Genomic DNA, 18,923 nt, shown 5'->3' on the forward strand with positions numbered 1-18,923 from the left:
AACAACTAATCGAATTTTAGACATAGACCATTTTGCAAAAGAATATAAAAAATAAGCCAAAATTCAAGATTACTTACAAAAATAAAAAGTTCATTTTTAACAATTTCTCAATAAATATAAAAAAGAAAAAAAAAAGGCAGTAGAATTGAGTCACAATCTAAAGAAGATTCATTTAAAGGAAAAAATCCAATGAATCTTATATCTAAAGTTTTAGAATGGCTTGGAAGTAGGGAGAAATCAGTAATTTGAAAGTTGACTAGAGATTAAATAAAGAGAAGGGCAAAATGGGAATTTGGTAGGAATTTGCAATTATGAGAGGTTGTATCACGTTACATTCTTTCTCTGTTCAAATACTCTCCTTTTTCAACAAGGTTAAAGTCCAAGTTGTCTGGTGGCTGGCAGCTTCACTTAACAAACCTCTCCAAGCTGTCTTCTCTTCTCTTCTCTTCTCTTCTCTTCTCATTCTCTTATTTTCTGTCACTCAGGACTTTTCACAAACACCTTACCTTATTTTCATTTCATTACCATTCAAACTACTCACAATGCAGGTAACCTCATTCCTCACTTCCCAACTAATCCAAACCTTCCATTTTTTGTCTTCTTTAGATTTTTGCTTATTTATTTACTTATTTTTGTGTGATGAATTCAGACGAGGACAGTGCAAGTAAAGAAGGTTTCAGATCTAGCTAGCGAGAGAGAAATTCACGAGTTCTTCTCTTTTTCTGGCGAAATTGAACATATTGAGATCCAGCGGTGCGTTTTGATTTCTGTTTTTGGATGTGTTTCAATAAATATTGGGTTGGGTTCTGTTTTTGGATCTTTTGCTTTCTACGGTTTTTGGTCTCTGTTTGTTTGGTTGCCGAGAAAACGCTAGAAAATAGAGTTAAATAGCAATTTGTGTGTGTTTATTTTATTAATTTTTCATAAATATTTTGTGTAGACTTATAATTAATTAAAAAAATGTATATATGCGAAACGTGTGAAGAAGACTCAATAGCAGCCACATATGTAGATTTCACCCGTAAATGTAGATATATCTGCCTTCGTCAATCTTATCTAGAAGCATTTAATATGTATGCGTGTGTATAGGGTTCGTTGGAGCTATATCTTTTGATTATTATTTTTTTGTCCTCTTTTATTTTTGGTGTGCAGTGAACATGGGCAATCAAAGACAGCATTTGTTACATTTAAAGATCCTAAAGCACTTGAAATTGCATTGTTATTATCGGTATTGCCTCTTATTTGTTTCAATTTCTTACCATGAATCTGTTCTATGCATCTATGCATTGATATCCTTAGGAAATATTGTTGGTGTCCTACCATTTTGTAAAGGCTTCAGTTGTTTTACAATGGGAACTAACTCACTAATGATGTGACTCAAGTCCATGACCACTTGTCTTCTTTTCTTTCCCCATTTTCAATAAACCACTTCTTCTTTTTTTCCCTCTTAATTAAAGTTTGTGCATTTTGACTCTGAACTCAACTTTGAGGTGTTTGTTGAGTGGACAGGCCTTCTGTTCTCTTTCAAATGGCCTAAAGTTCAACTTTTAGTGCTTCTAGGTTATGAAAATCCAATTGTTTCATGTATTCCAAACATTGCAGGGTTCAAATTAGGAGTCCAAATTCAAACTTAAAGTCACTATGTTCGTTTCACATGGTTATTTTGCTGATTATCAAAATTAAATGGAGGAAAAAGTGGAAACTTTTTTATTTTTATTTTTTAAGGTCAATCCATGCGCAAAGATTGATTTAAAAAACTCATGTGTCATAATCAGCTTTCCAAAATATCCTAGCTAAAGTTATTTGACATATGAAGAACAGTTTTCTTTGAAATTTATATTTTGTTCCAATGGACTTTGTATGTTAAGTTATTGAAGATGCTTTCTGAACACATGATGCTATTCTAATCAGATTTTGTTGTAATAATTTGATGAATTGTTGACAGTGTTGCCTTTTTTCTTATTAATTTTCATGTCACTAACAGATAATCATGATATCAGTCCAATCAAAATGTATAGAATTGTGCTAATTTGATGAATTGCCAACAACATAGATCATCAAAATTTTCTTTGTAATAGTCAAATACGCATTTTTGTTAATATAATGGGAGCATTATTATTCTATGTTCCAGACACATTTATGTGCATTTTTTTTATACAGAGAATTATAGTTGTGCTTTTTCGCAGGGAGCAACAATAGTAGACCAGATTGTGAGTATAAGTCCTGTTGAAAATTATGTACCAAACCATGAGATGCAAGTAAGTTTATGTACAAGTTCATTCATTCTTTTTGCTTTTGCTATGCTTGAATCGTGAAAGTTTGAATTCAGTAATGCAATTCATGCAGGAAGCAAGGATGGTGGAAAATGCTGTCTGTGTTGCTCCTGAACCTGTCTCACCAAACTCTGAGGTAGGAAACACAATGCTAAATATTTTAGGTCTTTTTTTGTTACTAAAAATCATTTTTTTTGCTTCAGTTACATAAGTATGGTCTGGTATTTGAGTGATTTTCTGGGGCAGTTGAGTGACCAAAATGGATCTCGTAAGAAGGATCTTCTTGCCTCAATCAATAATAAAAATTAGAGAAATTGCCTTGCATTCTAGTCCTTCCTATAGATGTTCCAATGCAATGAACAAGATCTTTAAGCATTTTCAATCTTTACTGTAGTTGGAGATAACTATATTGCATATTGTGGCCTGGCACTCTTCCATCACTAAGCATAATTCTTCTATCATGTTCGACATGTTTTATTGAACTCTATTTTCTTTGGTGACCTTGTTAGTTTTTACTTAATTTGTTATTGCAAATTTCTGAGTCCGTGCGTCTCTGGTGATCTTGCGTCATTAGCAGGACAGAAATAGCCCACGTATCAATGGAAGGGTGTATGTTAGTAAAGCTCAAGATGCAGTTGCTAATATGCTTGCAAAAGGTTCAGCTATTAGACAAGATGCCGTGAACAAGGCTAAAGCATTTGATGAAAAGCATCAGTTGAGAGCCAGTGCATCTGCAAAGGTTATTTCTTTTGACAGGAAAGTAGGGCTTACAGAAAAATTGACAGTTGGGATTTCCGTTGTTAATGAGAAAGTAAAATCCGTTGATCAAAGGCTGCAAGTATCCGATAAAACAATGGCTGCACTATTTGCTGCAGAAAGGAAAATTAATAATACAGGATCAGCTGTAAAAACTAGCAGGTATGAAATCATTAGCCTGAAAGCATAAAGCTTCATTTGTATATAGTTAACAGATTTTAAAGCCTTTACATCATAAATTATCTAAACCACCTGCTCTATTTGCTGAGAATGTTCACAAAGCATTATAGATACATGTGCCCCGGCACCTTTCATAGTTTGTTCTGCAGTGACAGGAATAATTTAACTTCTCAAAACGTACTGTCTTCTAGCGATCTAATTATGTCTTTAAGTATTGGATTATGGTGTCCCACATAGAATAATTGAGTCATTAATAAGAACATGAGTAACTCTACTAATCATCAATTAGTTTTTAGATGTTAGTTTTTAGATGGAACCTCATAATTCTTGTCATGGTATCAGAGTCAATTCTTTTGTGGGCATTCGTTCCACACCAATCCAAACAGTGAGTCAAGCCACAAAGGAATTGATTCATGATACCATGACAAAAATCATGGGGTTCCATTTAAAATCTAATTGGTGATTAGTAGAGTTACTCATGTTTTTATTAATGGCTCAATATTTTTGCATTTATTCTATGTAGGATATCATACTCTAATATTAAGTAGTATTGGAATAAAAAAAAATATGTACTTTTGAAGTGTGGCTGGTATGTTGGGCTTTTTTTTACAATCTATATGATTTATATATTACATGCAATTAAACAAATAACGTAACATGGTAACAATGTACATCACTTGGATAAAAAAAAATTGTGTTGATTTTTATTTACATGATTTATAATATTGATCCTTAACTCAACTATTTATGGTTTCACTCTCACTCATATAAGTCACATTATAAAATAAGCAATGTAAATTGATGGACTCATTTGCTGATAATTAGGTATGTAACCGCTGGGGCAGCATGGTTAAATGGTGCATTCAGTAAGGTAGCTAAGGCTGGCCAGGTGGCAGGTACAAAAACCAGAGAAAAGTTCCATATGGCTGTGTCAAACTTGACGACAAAGGTGTGTGTTTATAATATATAATTATATATATATATATATATAATTTCATCATTGTAATCTAATGGAGTCAACGTATATCTCCCATCCCTTTTCCACGATGAGTCACTTTGTGCCATGCCACATTGCATGGGAGGGAGCTCCAGCTTCCTTTCAATCAGAAGTGGCTACAACTTGTGGATGTTGTTGCTGTTATCTTATTTATTTACTGAGGCATAGGTTTAGGCAGAACAAGCATGGGGCTTTGTTTGCTTTCTGTGGCTTAAAAGTGAACTTAACCTAGAGTGTTTCTGTGACACCCCACGTCACTATGACTGCTTTCTGGAATGACGACTGGCCCTACAAACCAAGATAAGTCTTTCCAGTGTGCTTTGTCCTCACTCGCACACTTCCTGGGAAAACTTCCCAGGAGGTCACCCATCCCTAGATTACTCCAGGCCAAGCACGCTTAACCATGGAGTTCTCAAGTGATGGGCTACCGAAAAGAAGATGCATCTTCCTGATATAGGTAGTACCCATCAATCCATTTAAGCACTCTTCAACTGTGTAGTCCCATACCTACACAGTCTTAGAATCATTACACTTGACCTTCCCCAGGCGGTGTGGGATTGCACAGCTTACCCGGTCTTTCCCCTTACGGATCACGGGATTCTGACTGTCACAGTTTCCTTATCAATGTAGATTATTATTAATTTTTAGAAAGTGTTTATACTTTTTTGGATCTGGTGTTTTGTCCAATTATTTGTTTAGACCATATGTTTTGACAAATGACTTTTTGGACTATGTGTTTTGTAAAATTGTTCAAATAGAATCTTAAGCTTAATTTTGGTCAAAGTTTTCTGTGCTAAAATTACAAATAATCTATCAAACTAATAATTTAAAACAAAAACAAAATCATTTTGCCAAACAACAGTTTTGTTATATTCAATTGTTTCTTCATCAAAATTAAATTTATGGGTTTATTTGAACCATTTTACGAAACACGGGTCCAAAAAAAATGTCAAAACACATGGTCCAAACAGGTAATAAAACAAAACATAGGTTCCAAAAAAGTATAAACTTTTTTTAAAAAAATTGAGTAGAAGGGTAGCACTTTTATTTCTTTCAGTCGCTGTTTACAAACAGGACATCGATAGCTGCTTTCTTTTGCTGTAAGTTATTTAAACTAGGAAATATTCATTATGGCAAAACACATGTATGATAGGTCAATGCAGCATCATAATCCAAATGGATAAAAAAAATACCCAAAAAAGGTAGCTCAAATGGTTAGACATACGGTTTGTTTTCACAAAATCTGATGTTCGAGCTCCTCTAGATACAAACATAGCAACTGCTATAATTTTCTAGTCCTGAAATACTATAAGTTAGGCGAGGAGCCTAATTTAGAGAAGAAGAAAAAAAAAACTCAAATTTATTTAATTTGGGTACCCTTCATTGTGGAATAATGGATTTCTGTACTATTTGCAGGATCCAATTGCAGCATAGGCCAATTACAGGTTCTGTTCTCATGAACACAATCATCAACCATGTTGGTCTGATCAATGATCATCAAAGTCACAATCATAATATTATGTGGGTTGCAGGTTTGGTTGGAGTAGTTTATATCAAATTTGTTGTATCTTTCTATATGCAAATATATCGTTTAGGGTCTGGTGTGTGCAACTGCACTTAATCATGTAATTCATTTTTTTTCTTTTTTCATTTTTTATATTAATTTTCCTCGGGTAATTGTGCCTGCTGGTCCATTAATTTTGCAGCTTCAAGATTAGTTGAGTGGAAAACAATGTTAAAAAGAAATATATATTATTGATTGAGTGGAAAAGAAATTAAAATTGTTTGACATACAATTTTTACTGGAAGAAATTCTCTCATATTGTTTTCACTTTTAATTAAGTATAATCTAAATATATAAATTAAAATTTTATGGGTATATTGTGTTCAAAGTTGAATTTAGTACCATTTAGACAAGAAAAATATATATATTGCTATGCACAATATATTTCTAGGGTAAGACTACTGTGGACCCTTTGGATCTACCGATTGGTCCTTTTGGGCATAACAAACCTATTAAATTGGACAACTCTAAGCAGTCTCATGTTTGGCCACCACTATAGTGCCAAGCTTTATGTCTTTTTTTTATTAATATAGATTACATATATTATATCTTTTAAAAAATATTTTTTTAATGTTGTATATATAAAAAAAAAATTAATAATATTTTTTCATATTAAAATATTAATATAAATTATTTTTACTATATATGTAATATTATTGAGTTATTTTGAAATTTATTTTATTTTATTAAAAAAAATTAGTACCATACAACACCAAATACAGTATAGTACTAAGATAGTATAACTCAATACAATCCAATTCCTCCTAATAATACTGCCTAATCTAGTCTGGTGTGCCAAACAAGTCCTATTTTGTTTTTGACATTTTAATTTATTTAGAAAATTTGTGGAGTTTTCCAATTTTAATGAACACTGTCATTACAAAAAAATATTAGAATTATAAAGTAACCATATGTCGAAAATAGAAAAAAGGAGTATTGCAGGCCGAACAAAAAACTTCTCTATATTTATATGATAAAGTTTATACTATTATTACCATTTTATGTTAAAAAAGGATTGAACAAAAAAGTAGCCATTTCATTGTTTATTCAATCAATTTGCTTTTTTTTAATGCTAATTTTCCAAGTCTAACATCGACACATGGCATTTGGTTATTTGTTTCCTTTACATGCTTGAACTCAAACAATGCGGTACAGATCCACTTTAGAGGGGGGCATGAATCCTCTCAAATTTTTATTATTTTTCTTTTAAATGTGTTAAAATATTAATAAAAAATCCTTTAAATTAAAAAAAAAAATACTTCATCTAAACCCATTCTAAAATAACAATTTACGAAATAATATCTTCTCAATAAACTTTCATCCCTGCTTACTATTGACTAAATAGTTAGGTCTAATTTGTTTGATATAGACTAATGAGATAAGTTGTATCTAACTAACTTTTATTTTAAAATTTTACAAGTACTTCTTTCAAGTATTCATTTTCAAGATCTTGCCTTTTTAGATTCACTTGATTCTTTCTATAAATTTTGTAAGCCTTGGCTAACTTGGGAGTACCTTTTTGTAGGTACCTACTAGAAATTTCTTTGATCTTGCACAATGATAAACAAAATTTATATCTCGGACACAACCTAAATATAGAAAAGAAGTTAGTGTTAGATTTTTAAATTTATTGATTGACATTGTCTAGGAAAACGTTTTTTGTTTGAGTTCTTTTTGCTGGTTTAGTAGAATATTAGTATCCAAAAAAATATTGTATTGGGCCTGAAGAGCGAATGCAGCGTTTAGAGTTGGGCCCAAGGCCCCTATGCAGCCCAATTGAACGATTTTCTGTAAATAGCCCAAAACGTTGCGTTTAAGTAAATAATAATTCAACCTTATAGTCGAAATACCACTTCCGCAATAGAGGAGAGGTACGGTCTCTTTGCGGAGGCGACATGCACTCATATTTGAACCATTTTTAAGTGAGTGAAGGGAAAATGGCGGGAAAGTGGGTTACTCCTCGACCAATCAGATCCCAGCATTTGATTCATGATCCTCTATTCCGCTTCTATAAATAGCTAACACTGTAAATAGCAAGGGAGGTCGAGATCTCTTATTGTTACTCTGTTGGAAAAAACATTTTACTGGCTTAAGCATCGATCGGAGAGTTTTCTTGTAGATAACCTATCGACGTTTTGTTCATTTCAGAGAGATGATATTGGGAAAGCCTTGATGATGAGAGATGATAATAAATAAAGCAGAGCAGGATAAAGTCCTAATTTTGAGACATGAGTATATGTACTAGAAATAGACATGACAGAGACAAGTAACTGCAACTTGGCCTTGACAAACAAAAAGAGCAAAGAAAGTGCATTATTGAGATTTGAGATGAGTGGGCCTATTGTTTAGCCCATATATATTTATATACTCATCATATTATGTATATATGTTTTTGTTACCCTACCCTACCCTTCATGGCTTTTAGTGTTTTTGGATGAATATTGTGTGAGCACATTTAACAATATAATAATATATAATAGTATTGATTATTTCACTCATCATTAATTGATTCCGAGATAAAATCTTATGTTACTTAGACATTTTATCTATATACTTATACTTTTTATAATTACTATCTACATCTATTGTTACTGTCTAAACTATATTCCATTATACATTCTTACATGCTATTAGAGTCTAAAATGTTCTAGTGAGCATACTCGGTCCAAAAATACTTAAATAAAATAACCTGAAAAGAGCAAAATAAAAGCACCGCAGTTCATAACTATCTAAATAAATAAGTAAGCCAACGAGCCTCAAATAATATACAAATAAATAAGTGAGCTAATCCGGCCAAAAGAGCCTAATATATTGTCCAAATAAGAGTGAGCCAAAAAAGTCATTAATGTTTCAACAGTTCAAAATTGGTGAGCATAAATAACCACCATTGAGGAGGGGGGTGTTAGTGTGTGAGCACATTCAATAATATATAAGAGCATCAATTACTTCACTCATTACCAATTGGTTTTTAGATAGAATCTTATATTACTTAGACCTTTCAACCCTATGCTTATTGTAACGCCCTGGTTACCCCAGAACAGTTACGGTGAACCGGAAGTTTGACCCGCTACCCGAGTCCTTTGGTTAAAAAAAACGTGATCTAAGTGTTATTATCAGGTTAAGGTAGAAAACCAGTAAAAAAAGAAAGGGTACATTTCATCAAGTAAATAAACTGCTCATGAGCCTTTCAAAATGTTTACAAGTAGTTCGTAATACAAAAGAGTCGCTACAGTTCCAAATTTACAATCCCCGCCGGCCTAAGCGGCAAAAATAGGGTAAACCCCTAGTCCCTCTGAGAACTCCTTGACCGTGGCGGTCAAGCGGCCCTGTATGTACATCACACCGCCCAAGCTCTCCACTCAAGGCTGGCCAAGCTTTTACCTGCACCACGTAGCACCCATGAGCCAAGGCCCAGCAAGAAAACACAATAAGATACGGTATAATATCAACAACGATCATAATAATCATCCAGGACTATCAGTCCAACAAATAGGTGACAATAGCCAAAAGTCACAGTAATGAGCATCGCTCCCTCTAGCCATGTGACGATAGGGTCACCAGGGCTTAATCGATAAGTGTTTCATTCATAAGTTTGTTCAGGACAGGTGCATGGTGATTGGTCACCAACATAACCTTCCTCACGACTCTAGAGTCGAAACTATGGACAACGTCCCTTAGCCACGTGACAAACGGCCACTAGGGTCATATACCTTGGCTATAGTCATCTGGTCATAGACCAGGCAAGCGCTTATAAGTTCATCGACCTTAGGGCCGGTCCCGCATTAATGCCATAGAGCCATTCAATGCGTGATCATCGACTTTAGAGTCGGTCCCTGACTAGTCAGTGTCTTAAACAAGTGATCATCATTCATTAGCATTTAATATGCAATCCACGTTCACGTATATCAACCAATATGCTTCAATACCAAACCATGCATGTCATATACCTGTACAGGGTGCAACTGTAATCATACACTGTTTTCTTACCTCAAGTTCGAGCGAGAAGTATGTTAAAGACGACCCCTGAGAACGATCAGTCTTTTAGTTCCTTAGCGGTTACCTAATCACAACCAATTATAACCTCCATTAATGAGAATCCACAATAATAGGGTCTTAACCTAAGCACCATCCTCGGGACCTCGAAACATGCCCACACGGTGAGTAGAATCGATCCCGGGCCTTAAGGATTGAAACCCCAAGTCAAAAACCCTTAAAAACACTCAAAACGGGGTTTGGAAGGAACAGGGTAGCGCTACAGCGCTCAACCCCCAGCGCTACAGCGCTAAACTCATAACTGCCCAAGTGCCAGAAACCCTCCTGAGGAGCGCTATAGCGCCCTAGGGTGGGCGCTGTAGCGCTACCTCCAGCCCAGAACACCCCTGAACCGACCTTCTTCATCTCCTTCGATTCTAACTCGATTCCCAAGCTTCCAAAGCCTATTCTTGATGCCAAATGAACCCAAAAACCATCCCAACACATCCCAAACATCACAAGCATGGGAACCCTAGCCAAAACTCTCAACAAAACCCATGAATTCACCCTAAACATTTCAGCTGCAAAGCAAAACTAAAACAGAGCAAACCAGAGAAACTATGGTTAGAAACTTACCCAAAGCTTGGCTTATGAAGCTCTTCAATGATGGAGCACACTCCCAAACTCCCAAGGCTTGCTTCCCAAGCTAGAATCCTCAAAGTTGGCTCAAAAACCACAAAGAACAGAGAGAAAAAGAAGGTACGGGAGAACTCTCAAAGATACTCTGTTTTTCCATCACCCTTTTTCAGCTAAATAAGGTTATATCTATCCTAGGGGTGAAATGACCATTTTACCCCCTAGGTCAATTAATGGTTTCTAAAGACTCCCAAGGGCATTTTTGGTACTTTCCTCCTAACTCGTTAATCATAATTAACGCTCTCCAATTCCCGTTATTCTCAATAATCTCAAACACCAATAATTCACATCCTGCTATCATTTATCTCCCGGTAACGCTCTAATCATCAAAATCACCCCGAGACTCAAACCAAGTCCCGACACTTAAACCCGCTGTGATTAAACCGCTAATCAATAATCTACGATCGTCTCATATCGAACAGCTCGAACAAACCCACATCATAATGTGGTCTCAACATATATCACCGACATGCATACAATTAACATTATATTATAATATAATTCTCATAAACGTACATAAACACGTTTAACAGCATAATTAAGCAATTATGGCCCTCCCGGTCTACTAATCCAGCCGTTAAACCACATTAGGGAATCCGGGGCATTACACTTATACTTTCTACATCTATTGTTAAAACACTTTTACATGTTACTGTTTAAACTACATTCCATTATATTTATCGAAATAATAGAGGTGGCCCTTGATATGAGATATGTCCTTTATTCTATTATATAGTGGAATTATATGAATGAAGTAATAGAAAAGAGAAATGAAGAAATTGTTTTACAATTCTACTTGTGGTCATCTAAAACTAAAACAAACTTCTAAAAAACGATATCTCTTTGATGAACTTGGTTGTAAAAGCTTAATGGGGTACCTAAAGCTTAAAATAATTAGGATAACTTTTTGATGGCTAGAAAGCTTTCTAGTGAAATGAGCATGTGACCGAATATTCCCCATCATGAAAATGGGTATGAAAATGGGTGAAGAATAAAAAGTAGTATAGAAAATTTTATATTGGGTGACAAAGCATATTATGTAATTTTTCCTAAATGCATTATCTCCTCTACCGAACCCTAGCTAGGGCCACTCAATTTTACCACATCTGACCAAGATAAAAGGCACATGTGCAAATTATTGCTCCCAACTACTTTATATATAAAACTATATAAAGAAGAACACGTGAACTATATCAATTATATATTAAATAACATTACCATAATTATTTATGTACTTTACTACATATTTAAAGAAGCCATGTGAACCATGTTAATTATTAAATTATGAGAATTGCCGACGAAGAAGTGGTGTACAGCAACGAAATTTATGTTATTTGTGCAATTCAATATCAAATATTGCTTAAATTGGCACCCATTTATCCTATATAAATATGTATAGCAGCAACCAGTTAGAGCACCATCACTGCTACAATACTCGACTCTTTTACAAGACAAGAAATTAAGAGAGTGAGCTCAAAAAAATGAAGTCTGCTTTGATCACTATTCTACTACTTAGCTATCTCTCTGTCCTCTGTGTTGCAGACAATTTTGATTTCTTCTTCTTCGTTCAACAGGTTATTATACATATATTAATTAATTTCAAAATATATATTTTTTTCAAACCAAAGTTTTCATAAATAATCTTCTTTAATTTTTAAAACGAATGCAGTGGCCAGGCTCATACTGCGAAGAACATGGTTGTTGCAAACCATCAACAGGAGTAACACCTTCGGAAAAATTTACCATTATTGGGCTTTGGCCTAAGTTCAGCAATGGCTCTACCCCTTCCAGCTGCAACCCCAGTAATGCCTTTGATCAAACCAAGGTGCCCTACTTTTATTATTTACACCAAATTATTAAGTTCAGAGAAATTAGCTAGGGTTTTGATAAATATATGTATATATATATGTGTGTCTGTGTGTGTAGATATCTGATCTGATAAGCTCTATGGAAGAAGAATGGACGAGTCTTTCATGTCCGAGCAACGATGGGACAGAGCTTTGGGGAATACAGTGGAGCAAACATGGAACTTGCTCTGAGTCTGTTCTTGACCAACATGCCTACTTCCAAGCTAATCTTAACCTCAAAAACAGTGTAGATCTTCTTCAAGCTCTTAAAACTGCAGGTATATATAACCAAATAATAATATAATAAAATTCTTTCATTACAAAAAAAAAAAAAAATTCTTTCTTTCTTTCTAATTTGTGACCAAAAAAGTAGTGTCATTCTCACAACTAAATGTTTGTACTTTCCATTAGAAAATCGGCTCCACCAATAAATAAATAGAAACATATATGTTTTTTTAGTTACTTTTCACAATAACTTTTTTTTTAAATTTTTTATAATGGTTTGCAAAATAGATGTACTCGAAATTTTCTCTAACACTTTTATTTGATGTTCTGTCCAAAATTCTATTTGTAATATCCTTTCACAAAGTAATAATAATTACTTTTTATATTGGATCCCATATATTAGGAAAACTATTAGTATGACTTATATGTTTTTTTTTGATTACGTGATTGGCTTCTGTGTTTTGTTAAATGACAGTTTAGACCTTATGTTTTATAAAATAGATCAAAATAATATCTGATTGGTCAAAATATTTTCAAATTTAATTTTTCATTCTTAGTTCCTCTCAACTACTTTCTGCGCTACTGTAAACTCATCCCATGTCCAACGACTTAAGAATTGATCTTATAATTGAAAATATTTTAACAAAAATCAAATTAGGGTCCGAATTGTCATTTAACAAAACGTAAGAGTCAATCATGTATTCGAAAAAAATATAAAGGTCAAAATAGTATTTACCTAATAAAATATGTGAGACTTAATATTAAATTACTTTCTTGTCTGACATTAACCGTACGATCTCAATGAGTCAATATATATATATATATATAATTAAGTACATTTTTGTCAAGTGTCCCATATATAATTTTGTTTCATTTTTGTTACAATGAATCACACTAACTAAATCGTAATTGTTGAACTTGTTTTTTTTTTAGGTATAGTGGCAGATGGAAGCTTTTACGAAGTGGAGAAGATCAAAGAAGCAATAAAGAGTGCCGTTGGGTACACACCAGGATTGTCTTGCCATAACAACTCAGCAGGTGAATCAATGCTTTACCAGGTCTACTTGTGTGTGGACTCTTCTGGCTCAAACTTCATCGAATGTCCAGTTTTCCCTAAAGGAAAAGCCTGTGTTTCTCAGGCTCTCTTCCCCACTTTTGAAGACATCACCACCACACTTTCTCATGTTTATTCCCAGTGAACCAAATCAGTTCACTACTTAAAATATGGGTTGGTCTCTAGCTACTTCCCTACTTTTGTACCGGAAATAACTGATGATGTTGTTATAAATTTGGATCTTTGAATGTTGTGTAATACATGAAACGATTCAAATTATATATGAAAGACCACTTGTTCTGTGTTCTTTTTTCAAAATATATTATTAGGCCAAAAAAATTGTTACTTTAAAAAAATAAAAAAAATTCCGTTGCCGGGAATCGAACCCGGGTCTCCTGGGTGAAAGCCAGATATCCTAACCGCTGGACGACAACGGAACCATGGTGTTGGTGCAACAAATTTATTTCTTATAATACTGAAAAAAAGCAACTCTGATAACTCAAATCGATGATTATCATATTATTATATGAAAGAAAGCTTCCCTTTTATTATTGAGAATTTATAGTAAATATGGGTTTTGATATTTTTTACAAAAAAAAAAATGAATTGTGAATGAGAAAACTTTCCATATTTTTCAAATTAATTAATTTTTTCTTGTTTTTTACTTTTTCTCAATGTACTCCCATATTTATGAAAAAAGTTATTTACTATTTTTCCTCTTTTTATTTATATACTTGGCCTTCATTTTTATTTTCAAAATATATGCTTGGCATTTATTTTACACTCTTGTAATTTAATTTTTCGAATGAATAGTTTAGTCTAACAAATTATCTTTTTTCTTTGGTTTTTTTTTCTCGGTTTTTGATAAATATAATATAAACTATGAAACTAGTCCAAGCTTTCTCAAAAGATAAAAAAAAAACCAATTTTTCATTTTTAATTAACCGACTTACCTTTACTAAAAAAAAATTACCAACTTACCTTTCACTAAGAGACAATGGTAATTATCAATGTGAGTATCGCCTAACGGTGAGGATTTCTTACTTTGTACCAAGAGGTTGGGAGTTCAATCTGGACTCAGCTTAAAGAATTTATACATATGTATACATGTAGGTATTTGTCTCCCGAAATAGTGGTATTGATCTCTTAAAATGGTGGTGTTAGATTATTATCATGTTCTGTACTACAATATATACATTATTTTTAACATATAATGAATTTTTAAAAAAAATGGAGACAATAGTAGTTATAATTCTTTTGAAAAATATGTCCTCTTTTGGTTTTGATCTCAAATACCAAGAGCAAAAGACAAAAAAAGAACTTATGTGTTTTTCTTAACCAGATCAAAGAAATTAAAAAAAAAATCTAGCAATATCTTATATTATTCTTTATATTGTGGAATCCATACAAACATAATGGTTTATTTTTCCTAATAACATAATGTTCACTTAAGTGCAATTACAAATGCAAAATAATATATGCCTAAAAATATGTTCATTTTTCATTGTGAATTTAGTAAAAAGAAAAGGTTAATTTAATTTAGGGATTTTTTCATAAATATGGCTTTTTAACCATTAATATGCAAAAATATGGTAATTAAACTTTTTTTGGTTTGTATAGACAAATTTAATTAAAAAAATTAGATTATGGGAAAAAAATATAGCATAATAATGATTTTTTACAAAAATATAGCATAATAATGATTTCTTTACAAAATATATGAGAAAAAAATCTCATAAAAAGGAACACAAGTTTTAAAAAGTCATAAAATAATACTAATAAAAAATATTATATTTTTGAAAACCTTATTAAAAGGGCACTTCTTTAGTCCCTCACTTCATTTTGAGGGACTAAGTTCATCACAAATTATTAACCCTTGGATAATTGGAGATTCTCTTTTAATGGTGAGATGAATATTTTTATATGAAAAAGCATCAATATACTTTTTTACCCTTAGCAACTTGTTACCTGTTACTTTTATTTCCAAAATGTAACTTTCTCTTCAAAAGTTGTTATACCTCTCTCTCTCTCTCTATATATATATATATATATATATATATATATATATTAGACTTACCCAAATATTTAACCAACTTATTTTTTTCTATCTAAAGTTGGGTACTAAAGAATTATAGAAACACTTAAAAGTAGTGTAGTTACATGTAAATATATAACATATTTTGTATAAATCTGTAAAAAATAAATTTGATATGTTTCTTCTTGATTTGCTTATGCTACGTATTTGGAGTTCAAGAAAAAAAATATTTTTTATTTTTCATAAATGTATATCTTGCTTTATTTTGTTTATTTTTGGTATGACAAATTTGTATTTAATAACTTTGTTTATATTTTTAATTGAATATGTTAAGATATAATATGATTTTACTATATTTCTATAGTACTTAAATTCATGATTTTGTAATTATTTGAGATACATAAATTTATTTAATATAAGTTAGGAGTGTGTGCACTGAATTAGATAATTAGGAAAGAAAAACAATTTCTTACGTTTAAATATTTAATAAATATATTTTGCTAATGATTTCTAAATATAAGGTTTACATCCAAAAATAATCTTGAATAAAAATAAATAATGTATGTATTTAATAATCATACCACTAATTTAAATAACACTAAAATAAATAAATAAATTTATTTTACCTTTTGTTGATCAAGATTATTAATCGTAGTACTAAAATATTAAATAGTTTATTTTTATGGTCTAACAGTAACGTTATCACTACTCGAACACCAATTTTATAGTTCATCACGATCTTGCATAAAATGGCTATATTAGAGACAAAAATAATTGTACCACTAAAATCTCGAAAATGCTAACTTTTAAGGGTCAACAGGTGAAATTTGTGACTTTAGTCACTAATCGAATATCAATTTGCTATTTTTTCATGATACCAAATAAAATAGACACATTACATTACTACAAAATTGACGTGGGATGACAATTGTTCAAAACTTGACAATTGGAAAATTAATTGGGTCCTACTATAATTTTGTAAGTTCAAAGCTTAGATTACACAACCGTGATTGGGGATGTTCTACTATAACACATATTCGTACAATCGACACATCTCAATTACTTGACCCCATCTTCCATGCAATCAATAACAAATTATTAATTTCCTCGTCAACTAAGCCGCCAATGTGGTTTGCAATTTAAACCTATGTACTTCACCGTACAAGTCAAATGAAGTTACAAAAGTATAGTATGAATGATTCATCAATTGATCATCTTTTTATATTGTATGAGATTAAATTTTTAGTCTCCATTTATGATAGAAATATTTTAATCACACTTTTTTTTAACGAAGTAGTGACTCCTAATCGAGCAACCATACAAATATTATAACTTAAATATGGTACGTTTAGTGGTATTATTATTATTATACTCTAATTGTGTTACACATCAGGAGATTATAAAATAACTTATGCAAAGGGAAAGTCTTACATACCAAATACCATATAATGGCCAAAATTCATTCTAAATTAACTATACAACCTAAAGCTACATAATCAATGGTAATTCATTCTTCTAACCATTAAACAAGTCAAACAAAACTAAGATATTCACTAAGACAATTCATTTGTTACTCACAAAAAAACAAACAATAATTACTTTCGGTTTTTTTACTTTCAGCTATTATGTTATTACTAACCACTCTATTTAATATTACTTACTGACATCAAAATGTTACTTATATGCAGATGAGTTACTGAAAATTCATTACTTTAATATGCAACATTATTCCTGACTACTCCTTTAAAAATTACTAAGTGACTCTTAAACATTTACTTTCCCAATTTCGTAAATATGTTTGAACACAATACTAATTTTACCTTATTGCCCTCCACTGTAGACTTTTTTTACCTGCAAATTACTATTTTGCCTATACTTTTCAGACCATGATTCAATTTTTTTTACAACCGGTTTACATCACTAGCTCATCAAATAAAATCATGTAATAATAAAAATACCAAATAATTCAATAGCTTGACACTTGGTAATTTTTTTGGGTCCCTCTTGTTGGACTAAGTCCGGTGAGGGACTTCAGAACTTGCCTTATTAAAAACCTTATATAAAATGTAATTCTCACTTTATGTCAGATTTCTTTTTCTTTTTAACTTTTTCTTGTATGAGTCATTCAAATATTGAGCAGAAAAAAAAAAAATACAAAAAGGTCATATTCTCAATAATTTGATCAATATGTGGCCCTCTTTTTAGGTTGTAAAGATATTATGTAGTCTTTTTATGAATCAGTCAAAACCACATAAATAAGCACATGTTACATACTTGAATTGATCGTACCTAAATATTTTAGGACCACTCACACTCATTATCATATTCAATGGCACTATAACATCGGTACAATTTCTTGGCCTATATGTATTATAGCAAGTAATAATTATTTTACAACTACTCAAAATAAAAGTTACTACAAATTTATAAATGGGATAATAAAGGTAAAATTATTTAAGTAAATACAAATCTTGCAGCTAAATACTTAAAAAAATTTAACAGCAAAACTATTTAAGTAATAGATTTTCTTTCACTTAACTCTGTGTTGTTAAGTCAACTGTTAAAATTAATTTTATGGGACACGTGATAGTCTCCAATTCGTCTAAAATACTTTTAAAACAATTAAAAATATTAAAAAATTCATGAAAAAATAACTAAAATTATTTTAATTCCTAAAAGTCTAATTTTTATATATTTTTAAAATAATTAAAAATTTTAGAAAAACAAAAATAAAGTACTTAAATTCCAAAAAATTAACACAAGTATTTTTAAAAATTGGATAAAAGAAATTTTAAAGAAATAAAAAAAATCAATCTATTAAAAAATTGAAATAAAATATATATTTCTCAATAAGCTTAATTAAATTAGAAACAAATAAATCTTTAATGTGAAAGATCCAAAAACTCCATCACCAACATTCAAATTAACTTTTCCAATTGATGATCAATATGTGGCTCTTTTTTGTTTTTTTTTTTTTTTTTTTGTATAAGATAATATTATGTTTGGAATCGATGGTGAATCTGTGGTCCATTTTTGTCACACAGTTTAGTACATCATTTTCTATCATCTAATTAAATAAATAAAAGAGGACCACTCACTGTTTTTTTTTTTTTTTTTAAATGGACCACTCAATGTTGTTATCGATTACATTATCATATTGAATGAGAATAAATATGAAACGACAACAAAATAAATCCTAGAGTAGTAATCATTATTTAATGCTATAAGTTATATTATGAGTATTGTTATTTGATATTTTAAGGTGTTCAATACCACATGAGGTAACACTCTAGTTGGTTAGCGATATTTCATAATATTTACTAA

At 31.5% G+C, this 18,923-nt stretch overlaps 2 protein-coding genes and 1 non-coding gene across 4 annotated transcripts; 2 read left to right on the forward strand and 1 right to left on the reverse strand.

The window, feature by feature from the left end:
• Positions 1-296: 296 nt before the first annotated feature.
• LOC133824692 (binding partner of ACD11 1) lies at positions 297-6,018 on the forward strand. 2 transcript variants are annotated; one of them, XM_062257655.1, is made up of 8 exons: positions 297-548; positions 650-753; positions 1,153-1,228; positions 2,187-2,258; positions 2,347-2,409; positions 2,848-3,191; positions 4,035-4,158; positions 5,623-6,018. In XM_062257655.1, exons 1-8 carry the CDS (start codon positions 312-314, stop codon positions 5,638-5,640), a joined length of 1,038 nt encoding a protein of 345 aa, XP_062113639.1. In that variant the 5' UTR covers positions 297-311; the 3' UTR covers positions 5,641-6,018. The 2 variants fall into 2 exon arrangements, with proteins under 2 accessions (XP_062113639.1, XP_062113640.1); XM_062257656.1 differs by having other exon boundaries at positions 2,851-3,191.
• Positions 6,019-11,722: 5,704 nt separating this feature from the next.
• Positions 11,723-13,866, forward strand: LOC133824693 (extracellular ribonuclease LE-like). The gene is made up of 4 exons (XM_062257657.1): positions 11,723-12,012; positions 12,108-12,263; positions 12,365-12,563; positions 13,444-13,866. Exons 1-4 carry the CDS (start codon positions 11,920-11,922, stop codon positions 13,707-13,709), a joined length of 714 nt encoding a protein of 237 aa, XP_062113641.1. The 5' UTR covers positions 11,723-11,919; the 3' UTR covers positions 13,710-13,866.
• A 63-nt stretch (positions 13,867-13,929) lies between these two features.
• On the reverse strand, positions 13,930-14,001 carry TRNAE-UUC (transfer RNA glutamic acid (anticodon UUC)). Its single transcript has one exon. It is a non-coding gene; the product is annotated as a tRNA-Glu (tRNA).
• Between the last annotated feature and the right edge of the window lie 4,922 nt (positions 14,002-18,923).

Source organism: Humulus lupulus, chromosome 3 (assembly GCF_963169125.1).
Source record: "Humulus lupulus chromosome 3, drHumLupu1.1, whole genome shotgun sequence".
Classification (NCBI taxonomy): Eukaryota; Viridiplantae; Streptophyta; class Magnoliopsida; order Rosales; family Cannabaceae; genus Humulus; species Humulus lupulus.